This window comes from Mesoplodon mirus (genome assembly GCF_964341445.2).
Source record: "Mesoplodon mirus genome assembly, chromosome: 15".
Taxonomy (NCBI): domain Eukaryota; kingdom Metazoa; phylum Chordata; class Mammalia; order Artiodactyla; family Ziphiidae; genus Mesoplodon; species Mesoplodon mirus.
Window position 1 is genome coordinate 26,130,221 of NC_138991.1, and position 22,211 is coordinate 26,152,431.

The 22,211-nt window shown below is 44.9% G+C and overlaps 1 protein-coding gene across 1 annotated transcript; it reads left to right on the forward strand.

Moving 5' to 3' along the window:
- The first annotated feature begins 1,318 nt into the window (after window positions 1–1,318).
- On the forward strand, window positions 1,319–21,849 carry COMMD7 (COMM domain containing 7). The gene is made up of 9 exons (XM_082600481.1): window positions 1,319–1,799; window positions 9,297–9,350; window positions 9,450–9,552; window positions 19,055–19,111; window positions 19,193–19,230; window positions 19,693–19,783; window positions 20,101–20,150; window positions 20,522–20,570; window positions 21,111–21,849. The coding sequence occupies exons 1-9, from the start codon at window positions 1,716–1,718 to the stop codon at window positions 21,185–21,187; spliced, it is 603 nt and encodes a 200-aa protein (XP_082456607.1). The 5' UTR covers window positions 1,319–1,715; the 3' UTR covers window positions 21,188–21,849.
- Window positions 21,850–22,211: the final 362 nt, after the last annotated feature.

Genomic DNA, 22,211 nt, shown 5'->3' on the forward strand with positions numbered 1-22,211 from the left:
ATTTTCTGTCACATTCAATTCCACACATATCTATTGAGTGCCTCAGCACCAGTCACTGTGGGAGCAGAAATGAAGGAAATTTAGTGGTTTCCTCAAGATTATTATTTTTTTTAAGTTTAAAATAAACACACTTAAAATGGGTACATTTCATTTTATATAATTTATACCTGAACAAAGTTGATTTAATACTTAAAGATATGAAGAAATATAAGTCCCTGATAGGGATCTTTTTTAATAGGTTAAAACTATTTTAAAATTAAATTCCTGGACAGTGAGTCAGGGGGTCTGAGTTCAGTCCCTGTCTGTCAGTCACCCGAAGGTTTACTTTCTTCCAGGTACCTTAGATTTCGACAGGTGCCCTGTATACATTCTCAAAGCACTTTGTACTTTTTGGCATCATTTCATAATTTCACCCACACATGATTTTTCACGTGTGTGTCTACCTCCCTGACTAAACTCTGACTTCTCCCAGGCCAGGCACTGCATCTGGTTTTGTCACTGTGGTATCCCAGCACCTGTCAGGGCAACTGCCCCACAGGTGGTACTCAGGATTATCTGTTGAATGAATGTATGAAGGAATTTGTTCATACCCTTTCCGAAGGGATTTTTAGGAAAGCGTAGAGAAAAAAGCCTGGTGGAGAAAGCCAGCCAATCCTCCCCACACTCCCCCACCCCAGGTATCTAGGAACCCTCTCCCTACACTCAAGGCTGGACTCAGGGGTAGGTGAAGATGCTTTGGGGCTTGCAGGGCTCAGGTCTTAGATTCCAAGGAGCATGTCTTGGTTTCCTCATCTGTCCAGTGGGGATCAGGGTAATTACTACTTATCTCGGGCTGCAAGGGGTCCTTGGGAAGAGAGCATGGGGGTTAACATGTTTCAGGGGCTGCAGTGATTATCACTGTCTCAATAATCTCCCCCACCAACCTGACCACCTTCCTGCCTGGCACTATCACACTCCTTGCACTTCTTTGGGTCAGTGTTTCCTTCACTCCAGAGTTTCTTCAACTCTGGTCTTTGGGAAGTTGTTGGAAATGCAAAATTCTCAGGTTCTATCCCAGGCTTTTCTAGTCAGAGACTCTGTGGGTGGGGCCCAGCAATTGGCATGCCCTCCAGATGATGCTGGTGCAAGCCCAGGTTTGAACTTTTATTGCTCTGCTCTGACCCAAGCTCTCCCAGAGACACTTGGCCTGCCTGTTCACGTTTCTATCCCCAGTGCCTGGCATCTAGGAGGCATGCCCTAAATATCTTCTGATGCATAGTAACGATGTTAATGATAGCAGCTAGCCATTGGTTGAGGACCTCCAGTGTGCCAGGCTATCTTCTAAACATTTTAAGAGGGTGAGCGCATTTAAGGCGCCACCCCCGGGATCATTTTACGGATAGTGAAGCAGGTTCCGAGAGGCCAAGCTCTGAGCCCAGGGGGAGATCACGCAGGGAATCCCGCGTTTCACCGCTGTGCTGCTCAGCGCCCTGGACTGGGCACAGCGGTCTCGGGTATCCAGGGCTCCGCGAGGGCGCCCCTGCCCCGCCCCACCCGGGGTCCGCGCGCGTCAGCGGCTCGGTGAGGGAGCACCCGGAACCGGTCCGAGAGGAGCGCGGCGGCGGCGGCGGCCCGTGGCGAAAGTGCGGCTGCGGAAGCGCGGCGAGGCCGGCGGCGCGAAGGAGGAAGTCCGGCGAGGCGCGGGAGCTGGGGGTCTGCGGCGCCGAGCGGACGCCATGGGCCGCCTGCACTGCACGCAGGACCCCGTTCCCGAGGCCGTGGGCGGCGACATGCAGCAGCTGAACCAGCTGGGCGCGCAGGTGGGCCGGGCGACCGCGGCGCGGGATCCGGGCGGGGGCGCCGGAGGGGATGGCGGTTTAGGCCGCGGCCGCCCGCTGTGCGTTGTGGCGGTAGGGAGGGATTCGGGGAGGGGCTGAGGGGAATTGGGGTCTCAGGCCAGTTTTGAGGGCCGAAGGATCTCGGGAGGCCTAAGGCCAAGCTGAGGGATCCCAGGGGGATCTCGGGGACCCAGAAATGGGACTGGGGGACTTCTGGGGGTCCTGGGAACCAGGAGAGTTTGCAGGGTCCTGGACGGGGGGCTGAGGGGAGTCTTGATGAGGCCGAAGGGAGTTGGGAGAACCGAAGTAACAGACTAAGGGCCTTGGGAGGCTGATGGAGTTTGGGGGAGCCGTGGAATTTGGTGGGCCAGGCGAGGGACTGAGACATTTTGTAGGAAGGCCGGGGGTCTTGGGGAGACTGAGGAGGGTCTTAGCATCTCGAGGGGGCTGAAGGAGCCTGGAGTGGGGGCAGGTCATCAGGGGGTGGGATGTGTGTGTAGGTAATGGCCAGGCCAGAATGGCTCTGTGGGCAAGCGATGACATCCAGTCCTCGTCGCCACTCCCATCCGCCCCAATTAAGGGAGATACTGGTAGTCCCCAAGGAAAGAAACCATGTACCCTACACAGTAGAGGGCGGGTCCTTGATGGTAGTGGAGCTGGCAAAGGCTTTTTCTCACTATTCAGGCTGCAGGTGCCAGCCAGTCAACCCTGAAGTCTTCCTGCTCCTGTGCTGGTTGGGATGCCCCTTTCATACCACTAAGTCAGACAAATGAAGCAAGTTAAAATGTCACTTCTCACCATCACAGCAAAGGTGCATTTATTTCCCCCACTGGGTTGTAACTTCCCAGGAGGCGGGGCCCCTCTCTTTCATCTCAACATCCTCACAACTTATTGTTTTCTCATGAAGTAACGCTAACTGTAATGCCAGTCATGTTCTGCGGCTTCAGTGTCCAAGAAAAATGAACTGCAAGCCTCAGGTCTACCTTTACATTTTCTATTAGCCACATTTAAAAATTCAAAAGAAACAGGAAATGAATTTAATGTGTTTTCTGTAATCCACTATATCAGAATATTATCATTTCAATGTGTAACCCACATAAAATATATCAGTGAGATTTTTCACTTTTTGGTACTGAGGTTTCTGATTCTAGTGTGTATTTTAAAGCACATCTGAAATTAGATTAGCCTTTTTCAAGTGCTCAGTAGCCACACATGGCTAGCGGCCACGGTATTTTACAGCCCAGTTCTAAGTGCTTTTATGTGTATTAAGTCACCGAGTTCTTGCAACCACCCTAGGAGTCAGGTACTGTTACCATTCCCATTTCACAGATAAGAAAAATGGTTCAGGGAAATAAATTGACCTGTTTAAGGGCAGGCAACCAGGAAGTGGTGGAGCCAGGAATTCAGGACCGGACACCTGACTTCAGATCCTGGGGAATTAATTAAACACACTAGAATAGAGCTTTGTAGGTGATCTCCCCAATCAGGTAGTTTAGCTTTTACTTGTTTGTGTATTGGGGCTTTCTGAAAGACTTCTATTTGGGGAATAAAAAAGATTCTGCTGCTAAAAAACTTTTTTTAAAGCTTCTGGATTGTATGATCTCTAAGGTTACCTCCAACTTGGTATTCCAAAGATAATCCACCTCCTTTAAGATCAGAGCTGGACTCATTTTCTAACCTTGAAACGCACTTTAAACCTTTACCTTTGTTTTTAATACAGAAAGCTTTTTCCTGATGAGCAACTTATCAGAGTCCTTTGGGCCATTTTCCCCCCTTTTCTTGGGTGATCAAACTTTTCTGAGTAGCCACTCTGTTAGCTGAACTTACCTTGAAGTCTGAGGCCCAGGCCTCAAGGAGAAAAAGAATCATTGTATTAATGTTGTCATCACCATTTATTGCTTATTCGGTGGGTATTTATCTGAATGCCTACTATGTACCAAATAGCCACTAAACCCAGTGAGATTTACAAAGGCTTGATGAATGAGGCCTCTTGTGCTGGGGAAGTTGTGATCTGCTGAGGCAGGTCAGAAAATGGAGACACAGTACAGCACTGAGTGGATCTGCATGTGCTCTCTGATGCCATGGACAGTCCTAGGTAACATGGAGCCTTGAGAGTAGGTAGGATTTAAAAATAATCACTTTTAGGGCTTCCCTGGTGGCTCAGTGGTTGAGAGTCCACCTGCCGATGCAGGGGACACGGGTTCGTGCCCCAGTCCGGGAAGATCCCACATGCCGCGGAGCGGCTGGGCCCGTGAGCCATGGCCGCTGAGCCTGCGCGTCCGGAGCCTGTGCTCCACAACAGGAGAGGCCCTCGTACCGCAAAAAAAAAAAAAAAATCACTTTTAGAGTGGTTATGAGAGGATATTCAGAAAAATATAAAGAAAACAAATGGTCTGCAGTCTCTCACCTAGCAACACACACAGTTAGAAAATTCAGACAGTATTCAAAGGTATAAAATTAAAAGAAAAACACCTATTTCTCTTGTCTCCAGAAATCATCATTTTGATAGTTTCTCATGTATCTTTATAGAAAAAAAAAGTCTGCAATCTGCCATCATATGTATGGGTATCCTTTAAAACCTTTTTTTTACACAAAAGGGAGTGTGATATTCCTTGAAACAGATCTAACATAATTTAATCAGTCCCCTATTAATAGACACTTAAGTTGCTTTCAGTTTTTTATTTTTAAGAACAATGCTGTCAACAAACTGCTTTGTGTGTGTCTGGGTTTACTTTTTAGAACATCTCTGAAGGGTATACTTCTTGCAGTGGAGTTACTAGGTCAAAGGGTCTGATTGTTTAAAAAAGTAGATATGGATTTTGCAAAGTTACAGTCCAGAAAGGTTGCCCCAGTTTATCTTCTCAACAGTGTGCAAGCATGTCTGTTACTTTCACCAACACTGGTGTCATCAGACTATTAGTTTGAAGATCTGATAAGTGAAAAATTGGTATCTCCTTGTTTTGCTTATTTGCATTTCTTATCTGGAATGATCTTGAGCATCTTTTCATATGTTTAACTGGTAAGAATAGTTAAGATTTTGATTTCATGGATATTCATGAGCAGGTGAGCATTCCAGGGAGAGACAGCTATGCAGGTACAAAGGCAAAGAATGGGGAAAGTGTTTAGGGAAGACTTATTCAACAAATACTTACTGTGCACTGACAATAATTAAGGTGCAGTTGACCTTACAAAGCTGGAGGAGGAACCTTCTCTGTTAAGACAGGTTTGTGTTCCTTATCAAGATTGAAAATTCTAAGTGCCCCCAGGTAAGGTTCCAAGAGGGAGCCTCAGAACTTAAGAATCTGGGTAGGTCCCTTTCTTGTTGGGAGTGTCCTGGTATCTTGGCAGGGCTTTGAGGATAAGGAGGTTTTGGAAGAGTGGAGATAGGGATGGGGGTCTGTAACAGCCTACAGACCACAGTAGCTTGAGGCCCTTCTTGAGAGGAGAGGCAGGGATGAGACCACACAAGGAGCCCAAGCCTGAGTGCTAGGCTGAGGCCTGGAAATGGAAAAGCAGCTGGAGGCCTTCTCAGTCGCCCCATTTTTTAAAAGGCCCCGGGTGGCATAGGAAACACGGTTGGCCAAAGATCTGACAGTTCACAGATCTGCAGCAAAAAAAAAAAAAAAAAATTAAGGAAATAGAGGCAAACTCACAGTTTGAGGACACATTCTCAAGCCAGTCTTGACTGTTCTTGTTTTCACTATATCAGCATTTGGGCAAGGCTGATACCCAATATCACAAATACTGCAGAAAAACAGCCCCTGGACCAGCACTGGTTAAAGTGTTCCCAGGAATATCCATGAAGTTTTGAGAAAGCAGACACCTCTATGCCCTTGGGTGGTGGGAGTGTAAATCCATGCAACTTCTTTGCAAGGCAATTTGGCAATATTTTCTCATCATTTACAATGCATATATCTTAGAGAATAAACTAGTAGTTCCCAGTGAGGAGAGGGAACGGGGGAGGGGCAAGATAGGGGTAGGGGATTAAGAGGTACAAACTGTTAAGTAAAAAATAAATAAACTATAAAGGGCTTCCCTGGTGGCACAGTGGTTAAGAATCTGCCTGCCAATGCAAGGGACACGGGTTCGAGCCCGTGCATCACAACTACTGAGCCTGAGCTCTAGAGCCCGCAGGCCACAACTACTGAAGCCTGCGAGCCTGTCCTCTGCAACAAGAGAAGCCATGACAATGAGAAGCTCGCATACCACAATGAAGAGTAGCCTCCGCTCACGGCAACCAGAGAAAGCCTGCGCACAGCAATGAAGACCCAACACAGCCAAAAATAAAAATAAATAAATAAATAAAATAAATAAGCTATAAGGATATATTGTACAACACAGGGAATATAGCCGATATTTTATAAAAACTATAAATGGAATCTAGCCTTTAAAAATTATGAATTACTGTGTTGTACACCTGGAACTTATATAATATTGTACTTGAACTACACCTCAACATAAAAAATGCACATATCCTTTGACTTAGGATGCATTTTAAGAATATATCTTTTTTTTTTTTTTTTTAACTGCACCACGAGGTTTGTAGGATCTTAGTTTCCTGACCAGGGATTGAAGCCGGGCCCTTGGCAGTGAAAGCTCAGAGTCCTAACCGTTGGACCTCCTGGGAATTCCTGAGAATATATCTTATAGACATACATGTCACAAAGAAATATGTGGGAGGATATTCATTGCAGCATCGTTTACATAACACCAACAAACACACCCATTAATGTTCATTTCTAGGGAACTAAATTATGCTAAGTCTTTACCAGTTGAATGTCATGCAGTTGTTAAAAGAACTGGGTAGATTTATATCTGCTGACATGATTGATCTCTAAGATGTAATTGAGTGAAAAAAAGGTGAGGTGCAGGGAGTGGGTTCCATATGATCCCATTTGTATTTAAAAGAAATTAAATGAAAATAAAATGATGGGAAGGCCACAGAGGTGTTAGCAGTAACTACCCTGGGGAGTGCGACTAAGGTGGGAGGGGGCAGGGAGGCAGCAAGACCTTTTATTTTATATTCTTTTAAGTTAGCTGGGTCTTTTTAAAACCTTCTGCATATATTTTATATTTTCAAACGCTAGTTTTATATTTTAAAATAGAATACACTTTAGAATAAAATAATACAGAGCCTTGCCAGGGGTTTGCGTGGAGTTTAGTGTCATGGGAAAAAGGGCAGATGCATTTGACAGTCATGTTACACGTATAGCTTTGGGGGCTCTGAGCTGAAGTATCTATAATCTTTTTTGTTTAAATGTTATATTGCTTCAGGAAGGTGGCTCTATTGGCATAGTGACTTTAATTGTAGCTGTGGTAATTGCTGCTGTTGGTTTAGCCTCTAGCCTGGCACTGTACTGGAGGCTTTGCATGTGCCAATTAGTACTGTTCTGGAAGCTATGTATTATTACCTTCATTTCCCCAATGGGCACTGAATCACAGTGAGGCTGAGTGACTTGCCCAGGGTCACACTGGGTGGTCAGCAGAGCAATGATTCACATCTGGGTCTTTTAAACTCTTGTGTGTTGATTTTCCCCACTATGCCACACACACTGTGTCCATTGGGAGGGAACATGGGAAAGTAATGACATGTGTCTCAGTCTGCTTGGGCTGCTATAACAAAATACCACAGACTGGGCGGCTTGAACAGCAGAGATTTATTTCTCTCAGTCTGGAGGCTGGTGATTCCAAGATCAGGGTGCCAATAGATTCAGCTCCTGGTGAGAGCTCTCTTCCTGGCTTGCCTTCGTGTCTTCATGACATGTGCCTCACAGAGAGAGCACTGGGGTGTCTTCCTCTGCTTACAAGGGCACCAGCCCTATCCAAGTAGCACCCCACCCTTATGACCTCATTTAACCTTTGTCACCTCCTCACAGCCTCTCTCTCCAAATACAGTAATACCCTGTATTTGGTATTAGGACTTCAACATATGAATTTGGGGACACACATCTATTCAGTTCTTTTTTTTTTTTTTTTTTTTTTTTTTTGCGGTACGCGGGCCTCTCACTGTTGTGGCCTCTCCCGTTGCGGAGCACAGGCTCCAGACGCGCAGGCTCAGTGGCCATGGCTCACGGGCCCAGCCACTCCGCGGCATGTGGGATCTTTCCGGACTGGGGCACGAACCCGTGTCCCCTGCATCGGCAGGTGGACTCTCAACCACTGCGCCACCAGGGAAGCCCCTATTCAGTTCTTAGTAATCGGTACTGATAAAGAGGTTCACATGCACAAAAGAATAAGAGACTCTTCTAAGACAGTGTATAATAACATGTTAAACTTTACTGTTTTGTCATATACTCAACAAGATGTTTATTGTGGGAGAAGGAAACCCAGAAAACATGGATAGACAAAACAGAAGAAAATAAAAATCATCTAAAATCTTGCCACACAGAAGTAACTGCTTTCAAAAGCAAGGTAGAGAAAAAGTTCATATGATATGTTACCATTTGTGAGGGTGAAAATGGGAGAAATTATATATTTGAATTGACTTACGTTTGAATAATAAGTATGTGAAAGTATAAACAAAAAGAGAAAAGAAAAAAAGTAACTGCTATGAATGTTCCAGTGATTTTTCCCTTTCAGGTCTTATGCGGGGGGAGGTGTTGGAGGGGTGGTATTTAGACCCTTGAGATGTATGTGTGAACATGTGTGCACACACTCACCATCTCTCAATATGTATCGCCTAAGTATCCCAATAAGATATATGAGTTTTTCAGACAATATAGTGGTACAGATAGATTGACACTGGTGGTGTGTATTGTGAATATTTGTAACTTTTTTTTTAATTGTAATATAGTTGACATACAATATTATGTTAGTTTCAGGTGTACTACACAGTGATTTGACATTTGTATACATTATGAAATGATCACCATAAGTCTAGTAACCATCTGTCACCATACAAACTTATTACAGTATTATTCACCATATTCCTTATGCTGTATATTACATCCCTGTGGCTAATTTATTTTGTAACTGGAAGTTTGTACCTCTTAATCCCCTTAGCCCACTTCATACCCCACCCCTCTCCCCTCTGTATCTGTGAGTCTGTTTTTGTTTTGTTTGTTTTGTTTTTCAGATTCCAGATATAAGTGAGATCATATGGTATTTGTCTTTCTCTGACTTATTTCACTTAGCATAGTACCTTCTACATCCATCCATGTTGTTGCCAATGGCAAGATTTCATTCTTTTTATGGTTGAGTAATATTCCATTGTATACATGTACCACATCTTCCTTATCCATTCATCTGTTGATGGACGCTTAGGTTGCTTGCGCATCTCGGCTATTGTAAATAGAGCTGCAATGAGCATTGGTGTGCTTACATATTTTCAAATTATGAATGTTTGTAACTTTAAGGTGATCAAAACAGGTATCAACATCTGTGTGTTCCTCTTCTCTCTTAAGGGGCTGTAGTAGGATGGGATGTGGGAACACTGACCCAGGAGTAGAATTTTACTGATGTTCTGTGTTCTCTTCACAGAAGTTCTCAGCCCTGACAGAAGTACTCTTCCACTTCCTAACTGAGCCAAAAGAGGTAAAGTATCTTGTGATAAGGAGCGTTCCCGAGTGCGGGCCTTCAGTCCTGAGATGCTTAGCAAGTGAAGGCCTGGTTTGTGCTATCCCCTCTCTGCAGGTGGAAAGGTTTCTGGCTCAGCTCTCTGAATTTGCCACCACCAACCAGATCAGTCTCGGCCCCCTCAGAGGCATCGTGAAGAGCCTCCTCCTGGTTCCACATGGTGAGTAGCCTCTCCCGGCAGCCAAGGCTAGAGACATTACTTGAACATTCCCTCAATCCACCGGGTTGGCAAGTGTGCTCTGGGCACTGAGCCAGAGCGTTTGGTAGTGAACCAGACATGGGCGTGACTGCAGTCTAGGAAGGGAAGCCAGGTAAACAGATAGCCATGGGAGAGTATAATTGCGGTCTGCATCCCAGCTTCCGTGCCCAGACTTATTTGGTCCTCTACGTGATAGGTGCAGAAACTGAGAGTAAGAATTTAGAAACTTTTATGACAATTTGATGAAGTCTCTTCAGTCAGTTAATTTTTTTAAATGGGGCTTTTTTAAAACTGTGGTAAAATAATACATAAACATGTAATTGACCATTGTAACCATTTGGGGCTTATATATATTATATATATATATATATATATATATATTTTTTTTTTTTTTTTTTTTTTTTTTTTTTTTTTTGCGGTACATGGGCCTCTCACTGTTGTGGCCTCTCCTGTTGCGGAACACAGGCTCCGGACACGCAGGCTCAGCGGCCATGGCTCACAGGCCCAGCCGCTCCGTGGCATGTGGGATCCTCCCAGACCGGGGCACAAACCCATGTCCCCTGCATCGGCAGGTGGACTCTCAACCACTGCGTCACCAGGGAAGCCTGGGGCTTATATTTTGTATGTGTTTTTTTCATTTCATAGTTCTAGGAATTAATTTTCATTGTATTTTACAAAAATATCAGTCCATGATGGATTGAAAAATTTTAAAGATAGGTCTTTTGCTGCAGATAGTTTGAGAAGCAGGGTTTGCCTTAGAGCAATCAGAGAAAGTTTCTAGCCAGAAGTGAGGTGATCACAAAGGTTGAGCTGTAGGGCTGTCCGTCGTAGCACTGTTTATGACAGAGAAAAATTAGAAGCAATCAAATTACCCAGCAGCTGGAAATTGGTGTAACGAGTTGTGGTCCATTTTTAGAGGGGAGTATCACGGTGGTCAAGAATTCAGTTTGACTTAGTAGGACCTGAGTGTGAGTCTGGCCCTTGATAAGTAGTGTGACTTTGGCTAAGTACCTGATCTCTTTCAACCCCTAGCAACAACCGTCCCCCAGCAGTTGTTCCCCTCCATCTAAGCTTGTTTTTGGTGTGTGCATGGAGTTCTTTTGAAGATTAATTAAGATAATGTAAATAAAATGCTTAGCACAGTACCTCAGCAAAAGGTTGTTCTTATTTTTCAAATTATGTAGTAATTTAAAAAGATGCTGTTGAGGAAAATGTAATGATACGGAAAACCTTTCACAGTATTCTGTTTAATACTGTCTGCCACCGTCCTATTTTTGCATAAAAAAAAGTTAACTGTGGCTCTATCTGGGTAGTAGGACTGCAGGTTGTTTTTTTTTTTTTTTGCGGTACGCGGGCCTCTCACTGTTGTGGCCTCTCCCGTTGTGGAGCACAGGCTCCGGACGCGCAGGCTCAGCGGCCATGGCTCACGGGCCCAGCCGCTCCACGGCATGTGGGATCTTCCCAGACCGGGGCATGAACCCGTGTCCCCTGCATCAGCAGGCGGACTCCCAACCACTGCGCCACCAGGGAAGCCCTGCAGGTTGTTTTAATTGTTTATTTTTAGCTATGTTTTGTCTAAAAAGTTGCAAGAATTAATTTGGCAATTTAATTAAAAGTTAATTTTATTTGAAGAGAGACATGACATTTGAGCCCAGTCTTAAGGAATGAATAAATGTCAACCGGGCTGAGAGGAGGTAAAATAGCATCCCCAGTTTGCATATTTTAAAAATCAGTAATAAGCTGATCTTCCCAAGATCTCAGCACAAAGGTGCATTAAAAGTTGGGTGCTTGATTTGTTTGTTCCTGTCGGGCCTTCTGTTATATCTTAGTGCAGATCCTTTCCTTTGCCGTGTCTTGTGCTCCTAAGGTTCAGGCGGTGTGAATCAGAACATCCCTGAGGTTTCCAGCTGTGAAATTTTATGATCCTCTGTTTGTGCAGTTCTTGCATTCTTTGCCCTCATGGCAGGTTAAAGCATGAGAACCACAAGGCTGGATGGGAACTTGCAGTCTTTTTAACACAGGAATAAATTTTCATTATAAACTTAAAACTGCAGAGCTCTGGAGAGTCAAAGGGAAAATCCGCTTTTACTCTCATCCCACTCTTGTCTCTAGGAATAATCACAGTATAATTTTGGTGTATATCCTTTTTTAAAAATTATTATTATTTATTTATTTATTTTTGTCTGCGTTGGGTCTTTGTTGCTGTGCACAGGCTTCCTCTAGTTGCAGCGAGCGGGGGCTACTTTTCATTGCGGTGCGTGGGCTTCTTATTGCGGTGGCTTCTCTTGTTGTGGATCATGGGCTCTAGGCGTGTGGGCTTCAGTAGCTGTGGCATGCAAGCTCAGTAGTTGTGGCTCTCAGGCTCTAGAGTGCAGGCTCAGTAGTTGTGGTGCACGGGCTTAGCCGCTCTGAACCATGTAGGATCTTCCTGAACCAGGACTCAAACCCGTGACCCCTGCATTGGCAGGCAGATTCTTAACCACTGTGCCACCAGGGAAGTCCAGTGTATATCTTTTTATATTTTTGTATACACTGACAGACGTACACGTATACATTCATGTAGTTTTGTTTTTCACAAATGGTAATAAACCATAGAATTGCTCTGCGGCTTGCATTTTTTCAGACCTAGTACATCGTGGAGATCTCTCCACATCAACTTCGTTCTTCTGATGACTGCAGTGTACCTTGGACTGAATGTATCTTCTTTTAGTTAATCCATTTCCTGTTGCTGGACATTTTAGTTCTGACTCTTCACTCTTAGAAACAATATCGCAGTGAACATCCTTAGAAAATCTATGTTCTTAACTTAGGTGAGCATTTCGTAGGACAGGTGCCCAGAGTGCAGAATCAGGAGTACTTATTCTCTTTATTCCCATTGTCTAGCCTACACCTGTGGGAATGGGGAAACCTGTGAGCTGTTGTGGATACTGGTTTTTCAGGAGATCTCTGTCTGGTGTCCCTGCCTCGGTTCTTTCCTGTCCTTCTCATCTCTGCTCCCCACCGCATTCCATCCTGCCAGACTGCCTTAATCCCTCCTCATCCTTGCGCTCCAGCCTCTGTTCTACCTCTTTCAGAAAGTCTTCCCAAACCATTTCAGTCCATGGTGACCTCCCCTTCCTCTCAACAACCGAGATAGGTTCTTTTATCTGCAGCTCTCATTTTGGACTCTAATCATTTTGTTTTCTGTTGATCATGCTGTTTTGTGTATGTCTATCTCGTGGCCCTAACAGACAGTTCTTTGAAGTCAGGGGCATGTCTGTACTACTTTCCTAAGCCACAGTCACAAGTAAAGTGAAGACACAGAGCAGGAGCTTTTAGTACATGCTAGGTGAGTTGAGCTGAACTTGGGAGACCCTGTGATCCTCCCAGGGGATGCTGGGTGTATATTCTTCAAGCAGACTGTTTTCTATAGATGCAGAGAACACTGAGGTATGCTGAGTTCCAGGGATGGGCTTTGCAAGCTCACTTGGATTTGAGTCTTGGTCATATCACCTAATGTAGCTATTTGGCCTTGGACAAATCAGCCTCTTGGTGCCTCAGTTTCTCATCTGAAAAACGGAATAATAAGAGCAGTTTATGGTGTTGGTGTTAGGAATAAATGAGTTAGTACAGTGCTTGCTGAACTTCAACATTATTTAGTCCTTATTCAGTCCTTTGCCTCGATATCAGATCATCAGGTAGAACGTTCCTTCCTTCATCTAATGGAGAGGATCTGAATTCACCTCTTGACTATTTAATGTCCCAAAGCTTTTCAAGCTTTTCAAGTTCTAGAATCGAAGTCTCAGGTTTGCTGTACTTCTCAGTAGCTCTCAAGAATTTGTTTTACTCTTCTTTTTGTTCTCATGCAATCTGACTTTTCTCTTCCTGCAGAGTTTTTCTGCTTGAATTCTCCATTTCTTCTAGAGCATCTCCTAAGCATCTGAGGTAGCTTGTAAGTCTCTTGGCCTCTTCCTCATCCCTTGGCCTGATGTGCCATTTTCTTTTCCTTTTTTTTTTTTATCTGCACTGCACGGCTTGTGGGATTTTAGTTCCCCAACCACAGATTGAACCTGGGCCCTCGGCAGTGAAAGCATGGAGCCCTAACCACTGGACCGCCAGGGAATTCCCAATGTGCCATTTTCTTTTCGGTCCCAAAGGCTGCCATCCCAGAACATGTTCTTAGCCCTTCATGCCTTGTTACGGCAGCAACATCTCCGCTTCTGTTCTCCCATCCCAGATTCCAGTTTGCCCTGGAGTATAGTACAACTTGGATCCTTGGATCCTGCTGTTCCTCTCAACTGTTTATTTTGCATAATAAATTCTGTAGTCCTTAACTTGGCATTCAGGGCCTTCCCCAATCTAGTCTGAAGTGTAAGGCCCTCATTCTCTTCGCCTTCCCTCATCCTGGTCCTGCTTGTGCAGTAAGACCTCATTGTAGAAGTGCAGCTTGTTAAGAGCTGAAAGGACCTCGAGAACTCTCCAGATCAGTCTTCCCCCAGATTGTTGTTTTCATCCAGAAAAGACTTCAGTGGCCTGACAGGGTCATAAAATACTGTCCCCGCACCCCCCAGCCTTGGAATCTTGGAGATTCACACACACATTAACATATCTCGGGCTCTGAAAAGTCCTGCAGTAAAGCAACCTGCTTAACCAGTATCTGTGAAACAGTTAACCATGGACCTCTTCTTTTTTTGGAGGGGGGGAAGGGGGCAGGGGGAGGGTCAAGTAAAAGCTTTGTAAAGTGCTGATCTAGTCTGATCTTTGTCTTGGAGATAAAGAAACAGAGCCCTAGAGAGGGGAAGTGACTTACTTAAGATCTTACAGTGGAAAAGCTGCTGCTGGAACCTCCCTTGATTAGCTCAAAGCTTGTGGGGTTTTTGGTTTGGGTTTTTTTTTTTTTTTTTTTCAATGTTTTTCTTTTACTACTTAGTATGTAATTCTTAAAAGCACCTGAGATCAACCTTTATCATCCCATGGACGAATTGCTTTATCTGTGCCCCACTAATTCTCCTCATTGCTCTCCAAAGTGGACTATTTTTAGACAAATCTCAGATATCATATCATTTCATTCAGTTCATTCAATTCCTAGTTATGTGTCTCTAAAAGATAAAGGACTTTTTCCCCCTTATCAAGTCCCTATGCAATTATCGTATCTAAAATTAAAATATGCAGTCCGTGTTCAGACTTCCCCATTGTCTCGTACATTTTGTGTGTGAGTGGTGTTCTCGTCAGGATCCCGATAGGGCCCCCACCGTGCATTCGGTTCCTAGGTGGCCCTTGTGTGCTCACTTGTCACTGTGGCTCCTTCACAGCTCTGAGACCTCGAGCCACATCACTTAACCGCTCTGAGAATCAGTTTCTTCAGGACTAAAATGGAGCCGATACTTGTAGCTCATACATTGTTGCAAGAACAGAGAAAGATGGCGGTCTAGCGGTTAGGACTTGCGCTTTCACTTCCGGGGCCAGGTTCAGTCCTTGGTCGGGGAACTAAGATCCCACAAGCTGTGTGGCGCAGCCAAGAAAAATTAAAAGAAAATAATTTAAAAATAAAAATTAAGAAACAGCATTTCTTCCCCCAGAATGGAGAAAGATCAATGTAAAGCGCTCGCTTCAATAATGAGTGGTAGCTACACTGCCGCTGGTATGATGATTGATTGTCATTAGCATCATGAGTTGTCTCCTAGAAAAGGTTACAGATAACTTCACAATAGGGCCATAATTTAAGCGGTTTTTACTTTAATACATTACAAGATATCTGGCCCTTGTGGGTACTCAGTAACTGGTTGTTTTTTAAGAAAAGGTGATAACTCCCTTTGCCCACTCCCAAAGGAGTCTGTCTGGCTGGCTGGGCCAAAAAAGGGATAATCAGCACTGAACAATAGTCACAAATGGTATTTAATCCAGTGTTGAACTAAGTTCCCCAGGGTTCCTGACCTTACCCTGCTCTGTTACTTTTCTCTGTGGCACTTTTCAATAATACTCTATATGGCTTACCTACTTGTTACATTATTGTTTTGGTCTTTCTCCTCCCAAAAGATTGTGAGCCTCGGGAGAACAGAGATTGTTGCCTGTTCAGTTCATTGATGTATTCCAGGGTCCAGCACAGTGCTGGCACATAGTGGGTGCCCAGTACATCTGTGTACAGTGACCATGACCTCTGTTTCCCCGTGAACCTCGCAGGGGTGGATTCAGCTGGTCAGCCTTCAGGGTCAGTAATGACTGAATGAATGGGGCTCACTGTGCTCTCCCATCTGCTTCCTTCTCCAGGGCTCTTCACCAAGGCTTAGTTCTGTCGCTTGGGCTTCCCTTATTATACTGAATAAACTTACATAGATTTTGGCTGGAAGAATAGTGTTTCCTAATTTTCCAGCTGTTTCCTGAAACCCTCACCCTCACATACACCTCTGTCTTGTCACCCATCCTACTTGATGGCAATGGGGGTTTGCCTAAGGCAACTGTTCCAGTGAAAAGTGGAGCTCAAGGACTTTACAAACCATCCCAGATGGTTATCTGTGTTTAAAGGACATTCTCAGATTTCCCCTAGTGACATGTTCTGGTGACTCCAGCCCTGGAGTTCAGAGTTTTCTATCTGACATAGGGTCAACGCTGCAGGCCTGTCTTGCACTTAGGACAAAGGCATCACCAAAGGAAAAAGCTGAAAAAGAAGCTAAGGGCTTGAGGCCTAGCACAATGCAAATATATATATATACATATGTATATTTCTAAAGTATGGCTCCTGCCTGCCCCAGGTAATGAGGTGACATCAGGACGGAGAGCTTGCTGTGGCCCCTGCAGCTTGGTAGCCTCTGTTGTCAGTCACTGTCAAGGCGTGGCCTGGTACTGCCTCCCCGACAGCATCTCCGAATGACCTAGTGTGGAAAGAGCCTGGGTTTGGGAACCCTCTGGCCTGTAAGCGACTTTCTCTGCCACTTGCCAGCTGTTGTGGCCCTGAGCAATTCATTTAATTTTTTTTTTCTTGGAGTGGGGGACATTTTTTTTTAATTATAGAAAGTACAAGAAAGAAAACAAAAATGGCTCACAATTTTACTGTCTTCAGATAAAAAAACCAGCGTGCAGCTAGAACATTTTTAAATGACACAAAGAAAAACAAAGTCCCACCCAGTCCCTTTCCCAAAACATATCCACTCTTAAGTTTTTTGTGGATATGTTCAGAAAAAATATGCCTCACATCTGTCTACTTAGCTATAAAATAAGGATATAATTAAAGCTAGAAATAAGAATAGATAATACATACTTCTTTATTTATGCAAAAGGGATTACACTGTGCAGACTGTTCTTACCTTTCCTTTTCTTCTTTCAGTTATATTTTGCAAATAGGCACATCAAGAGCTACCTTATTCTTTTTAAAGGTTGCATAGTATTCCATTGTATGGATTCTTTCATTCAATATGTGTTTATTGAGTGCCAGCCAATGAACGGTGCCAGGCACTTTTTTAGGAGCTTGGGACACAGCAGTAGGCAAAATGGACCAAGTCCTTGTTCTCATCAATCTGACATTTTAGTGGGAAAATTGACAATAAATATGTAACATAAAGTTGGGTAGTTATAAATGCGATGCAGAAAAGTATACTTGAAGAATGGTCAGGGATCCTTTCAGAGGAGGTGTGATTCAAGCAGATTCCAGAATGAAGTGAAGGAGTGAGCATGTGTGGATTTGAGGAAATGTGTTCCCAGCAGAGGGAACTGCAAGGGCAAATGCCTGGAGGTAGGAACCTGCCTAGCAAATTACAAGAAGAGCTAAGCAAGGGAGAGAGCATAGGGTTCTAAAGAAGGCCAGATCCTGCCAGGCATTATGAGAGCTTTGGATTTTGCTGTGAGTGAAACAGGAGCTATTAGAGGGTTTTGAGCAGAGGAGAGACATGGTCTGACTCAAGTTTTAACAAAATCACCTCGGCGCCCAGGCGGTTGTGTGGATGCACCAAAACCAATGTGCTGTTGCTGACATTTCATCTCTCCTGCCCACATTGCTGAAGAGCTGCCCACGTAGATCTCAGTGTATTTGGGGGGCATAGCTGCAGTTGAGTTCTTGGCAGTGCAGTCGTTGACTATGGATTTGCCAAATCTTCTCCCTCAGAAGCTTGATCATTCTGATCTTTAATTTCCTGGTAAACTAAAAGTTACAATAATAATCTCCACTTCAGAGTATTTTGGGATCATCAAACAGAATATTGGATTTGAGCTGCCGTGGTAGCCAGGAGTTCTTTGGAGTGTCTGGAATGTAGCCGCCTTCTTGGAGAGCTTTTATGGCCAAGGTTTCCTGGGGTCTTGCCTTTTTTATTTCCCGGTGGTTTCCTTGCTCCGTCTGATTTTGCAGATAAAAGATTTCCTCCCTTTGTTGACATGGTTTATTTTGCAGGGGACAACAGCCTTTAGGGTTGTTTTTCTGGAGTGCGATGGGGGTGGAGGCTCAGGTTTAGGGTGTTACTTCAGGGCCCTCCCTGGATGGTGGTGGATGTCTTCTTACTCTTTGATTAGTCATCTTCTGGAAGACTAAGAAGTGGAAAATTTTAAAGCCGCTGCCAAATCGTGACTCGAGGCTGTGGCCTGCGGGTTAAACATTGAGAAGCCCGGATTGCTGGCAGCAGTTTGTTTTCAGGAACGGGAGCCTGCAAGCAGAACAAAGCGGCTCCCACGGGGTGGGGGGTTCCCAGGGCTCCTGAGGGGAGATCTTGATAGCCCCTCTGCAAGTGACTTGGGAACTGTAGAGGCCAAACTGCTTAGTCCACCTGGGTTTACTTCCTGAGGGCTGATCTTCTGCAGCAGGCTGGCCAGTATGTAGATGGGAACAGTGTATATATAATCTGCCCTGACCAGTGCTGTGGCCCCTGGGCCCATGTGGCTATTGAGCACTTGGAACGGCTAATGCAATTGAGGAACAGAATAGTACATTTTCTTTAATTTTAATTCATTAGAAGTTAAAGAGAGGAATTCCCTGGCGGTCCAGTGGTTAGGACTTAGCGCTTTCAGTGCCGAGGGCCCAGGTTTCATCCCTGGTCGGGGAACCAAGATCCCCGCAAGCCTCGTGGTGTGGCCAAAAACAGAAAAAAAATAAATAAAGAGCCACGTACGTTCAGTGGTTATGGATCACACAGTGCAGCTCTGGGCTATTACCCCTGCACCCTGTTTGACCTTGAACTCCCCCACTTGGCTCCAGGAGTCTGTGGCCTTATTTCCTCAGATCAAGTGCCGCATCCCCAAGTCCATACAGTCTTTTCTTTTGTCTCTGACCTCATCCATAGTTTCTGGAGGGCCCAACACGTGTGTGGCACAACAAACACCCCAAAATGTGCTGCCTCGTTCTCTCTGGTCTCAGGGGCTCCTTCCTCCCCGACTGGACTGAGAGGGAACTGAGTCTGCTCATTCCTGTTGTCATCCTGGTCACTTAGGTTGTGCCCATTAAATACTTACTGCCAGCTGATTGATTGATTTGCCCTCTTTGACTGATTTCTCCCCTCCCTCCTAGGTGCCTTGAAGAAGAGTCTCACAGCTGAGCAGGTCCGGGCTGATTTCATAACTCTGGGTAGGTGACCACCAAGGCTGCTCAGGGTGACAGGCCCTGCAGCCCTGCACTGTGTTCATGTCTCCTTCTGTTCTCTTATAGGTCTCAGTGAGGAGAAAGCCACTTACTTTTCTGAAAAGGTATCATAATTCCTCCTAATCAAGGTTAATTAAGATCGCTTGCTTTTACTTCATGAAAAGAAACAAATGGAAAATGCTGACTAAGGAAAAACCGTCAGTCATCGTGTGTCGTTTCCCAGCTTAATGTTTTTCATTTGGTTTCATGCAGATGACAGACATGCAGCTTTTAAACAGCACTATTCAGTGCATCTCTAATTTTTTTCCCTCTGATTTGACCGAATATAAATGTCATACCATTTTTGTTCCAACCTGTATTAAATCTTGGAATAAAAGAAAACATTTGTATTGTCTCCTGCCCCTCTTGACTCCCCCCAGCCCCCAGATCTGTGCACACAGGCCGAGCCCTTCGTTCTGCATGCTTACCACTGTCTGTGTAAAGACTAAACATGCTGTGTTGGGGGCGGAATGAAGAGGGGGGATTTTTCCCATTGTTATGACTTTGGCTTTCTGCTTTTGTTCCAGTGGAAACAGAATGCCCCCACCCTTGCTCGATGGGCCATAGGTCAGACTCTGATGATTAACCAGCTTATAGATATGGAGTGGACATTTGGAGGTAACTAGTTAGAGCCAGTCCTGGGTCATTTGGGTGATGTAGGGTTGGGTGGCAGAGGCTTTCAGATGACTTTGCTGGGGAAGAGGTGTCCTTGGTTCCCCCAAGACTGTTGGGTCCAGCACCTGCTTCTGTGTGTCGGTGTCCACATTCGGCAGCTCTTTCTATCCACGGGTCTCAATAAGTTCACTTCCTGAAAAGCACATTCTGCTGTCCTCATACTGGCCCCCACGTGGCTTCTGCTGTACAACTTGCAAGATTGGGGTCTTCAGAGTGAGTCCTCAACCAGTCACTTACTGGTTTTCTCTTTTGTGTCACAGTGACGTCTGGGAGCAGCGAACTGGAAAAAGTGGGAAGTATTTTTTTACAAGTAAGTCTTCTCCTCATCTCTGAAAATTGGGAGATTTTTGACTTGTTATTAAATCTACATCGGGTTTCTTTAATATCCAGTGCCTTCTGTATCTCAGAGCAATGTGGTCAGCCAAAGATATAGTCACTAACAGGCTTACTTTCAGATTAATAGGATCTGGATATTATTCTTGAAAGTTTGATTGTTCATGTAATTGTGGAATTTGTTAGAAGTTTTGGTGGTGGACGATCCAGACTGCTCCCTAGTAACTCTCAAGTTAGATGCTGGATGCTTTGATGTTTACGTGATAGTTCAGGTTTTAGGAATTTCTTTGCCCAGTTGTCATCATTTTAATTTAAATGTTTTATTTCTCTTTTTCCGTTTTGGATCAGTTAAAGTTGGTGGTTAAGAAAGGAAATCACACTGAAAATTTATACATAGGTGAGTCCAAATTCCCATTAGAGCCCTTTCCCTTTTTCCATGTTTTCTTCAGTCATTGGGTTTGTGAAGCCCACCACCAATCATTTTTCCAGAAGAAAAAGTCATAGCCAAGCTGTGGAGTCACCATTCTGCTGCCTTTGCTCTCATAAATAATAAGCCATCAGCAGGTTGGAGACCCCACAGTTTGAAGACTTTTAGATCTTTTTGCAAAAGAGAAAGGGTGAGGTAGGAATGGCGAAAATCGAAGAGCAAGAAACTCTTGCTGTAGGAGCCATGTCTACTGTCCTGAATGACCCCCTTTCATCCCTTTGTGCTGGGGAGTTAATGCCATTTTAAATAACCCCCTTCCTTTTTCTTGGGGAGCTGAGAACTTTCTATGTTCAAGGCTTCAGTTCTTTACTATGATCAATTACCTGTCAAGAACTGCTTAGAGGTACTAAACCAAAAAAGAAAAAGAAAGTCTCTGGGTGGAAATTCATTTTCTTGGATGATTCTGTGGAGTTGGAAACATTTACCTGAAGCTGCATTTTCTCTCCCCAGAATTAACCTTGCCTCAGTTCTACAGCTTCCTGCACGAGATGGAGCGAGTCAGAACCAGCATGGAGTGTTTCAGCTGATTTCTGTCCCCCTGCATCTCCACCCGTCCCCTCCCTGCCCCCTCCTCCTCCCCGGTGACTGCTCCGAGAGGCCTCTCGCTCCCAGGCCTGTGGCCGCTTCTTTGGGCCTGCTTGCCTCTTCGGAGCCCAGGTGCAAAGGTTTCTGAAAAACAAAGGATTAAGTACTTAAGGAGCCTGACAGGCTGGTCCTGAAGAGTCTTTGTTGAGGGACCCTCCACGACCTATCTCCCAGGTCACCGTTTAGATATTCAGAGAAGCGATTGCATCTCAGATGCAGGGGAGGAAATAAGTTGAGTCACCTCCCTTTCAAAGTTCCAGAGTAAACAAATGGTCTGTCGCTCAAGATACACACTGATGACCTTCCCCGCAAAAGAACAAGGGCTTATTTATGGCTGAGGAAGAGGTGGACTCCGTGAATGACACACGGGGGAGCCCCCAGCGGAGTTTGTATGTTTGTAGTGGTGGTGCTTTGCTGATCAGTCTTTAGTGGACACCTGTGTAAGAATACATGCTGGGTCTGCTCTGAAATAAACTGAGACTTCACTTCAGGTTTTGCCCTGTTGTGTGTAATGAGGTGGGCTTTTTGAGGCGATTTCAGCTTGTTTTGCTTCAAGCTGACCTTCTCTGGTGGTTAGAAGAAGAAGAAAAAAGGTTCTGAAGAACAGGTCTGCATCTGGTCGTCTCTATGCATGGATTAAAGAGTCACCTGCCTTGCAGAGAGCTAGTGTCTTATCTTCAAAAATTATCTTCCTGATTTTGGTGAGGGCCCTGGGTCTTCAGTGAAATTTGCCGTGGTCCAAAGTGGGAATTCGTAAGAGCAGTTCAGGGGAAACTGAGGTTAAAAACATCATAAAGGGCTTCCCTGGTGGCGCAGTGGTTGAGAGTCCGCCTGCCGATGCAGGGGACACGGGTTCGTGCCCCGGTCCGGGAAGATGCCACATGCCGCAGAGCGGCTGGGCCCGTGAGCCATGGCCGCTGAGCCTGCGCGTCCGGAGCCTGTGCTCTGCCACGGGAGAGGCCACAA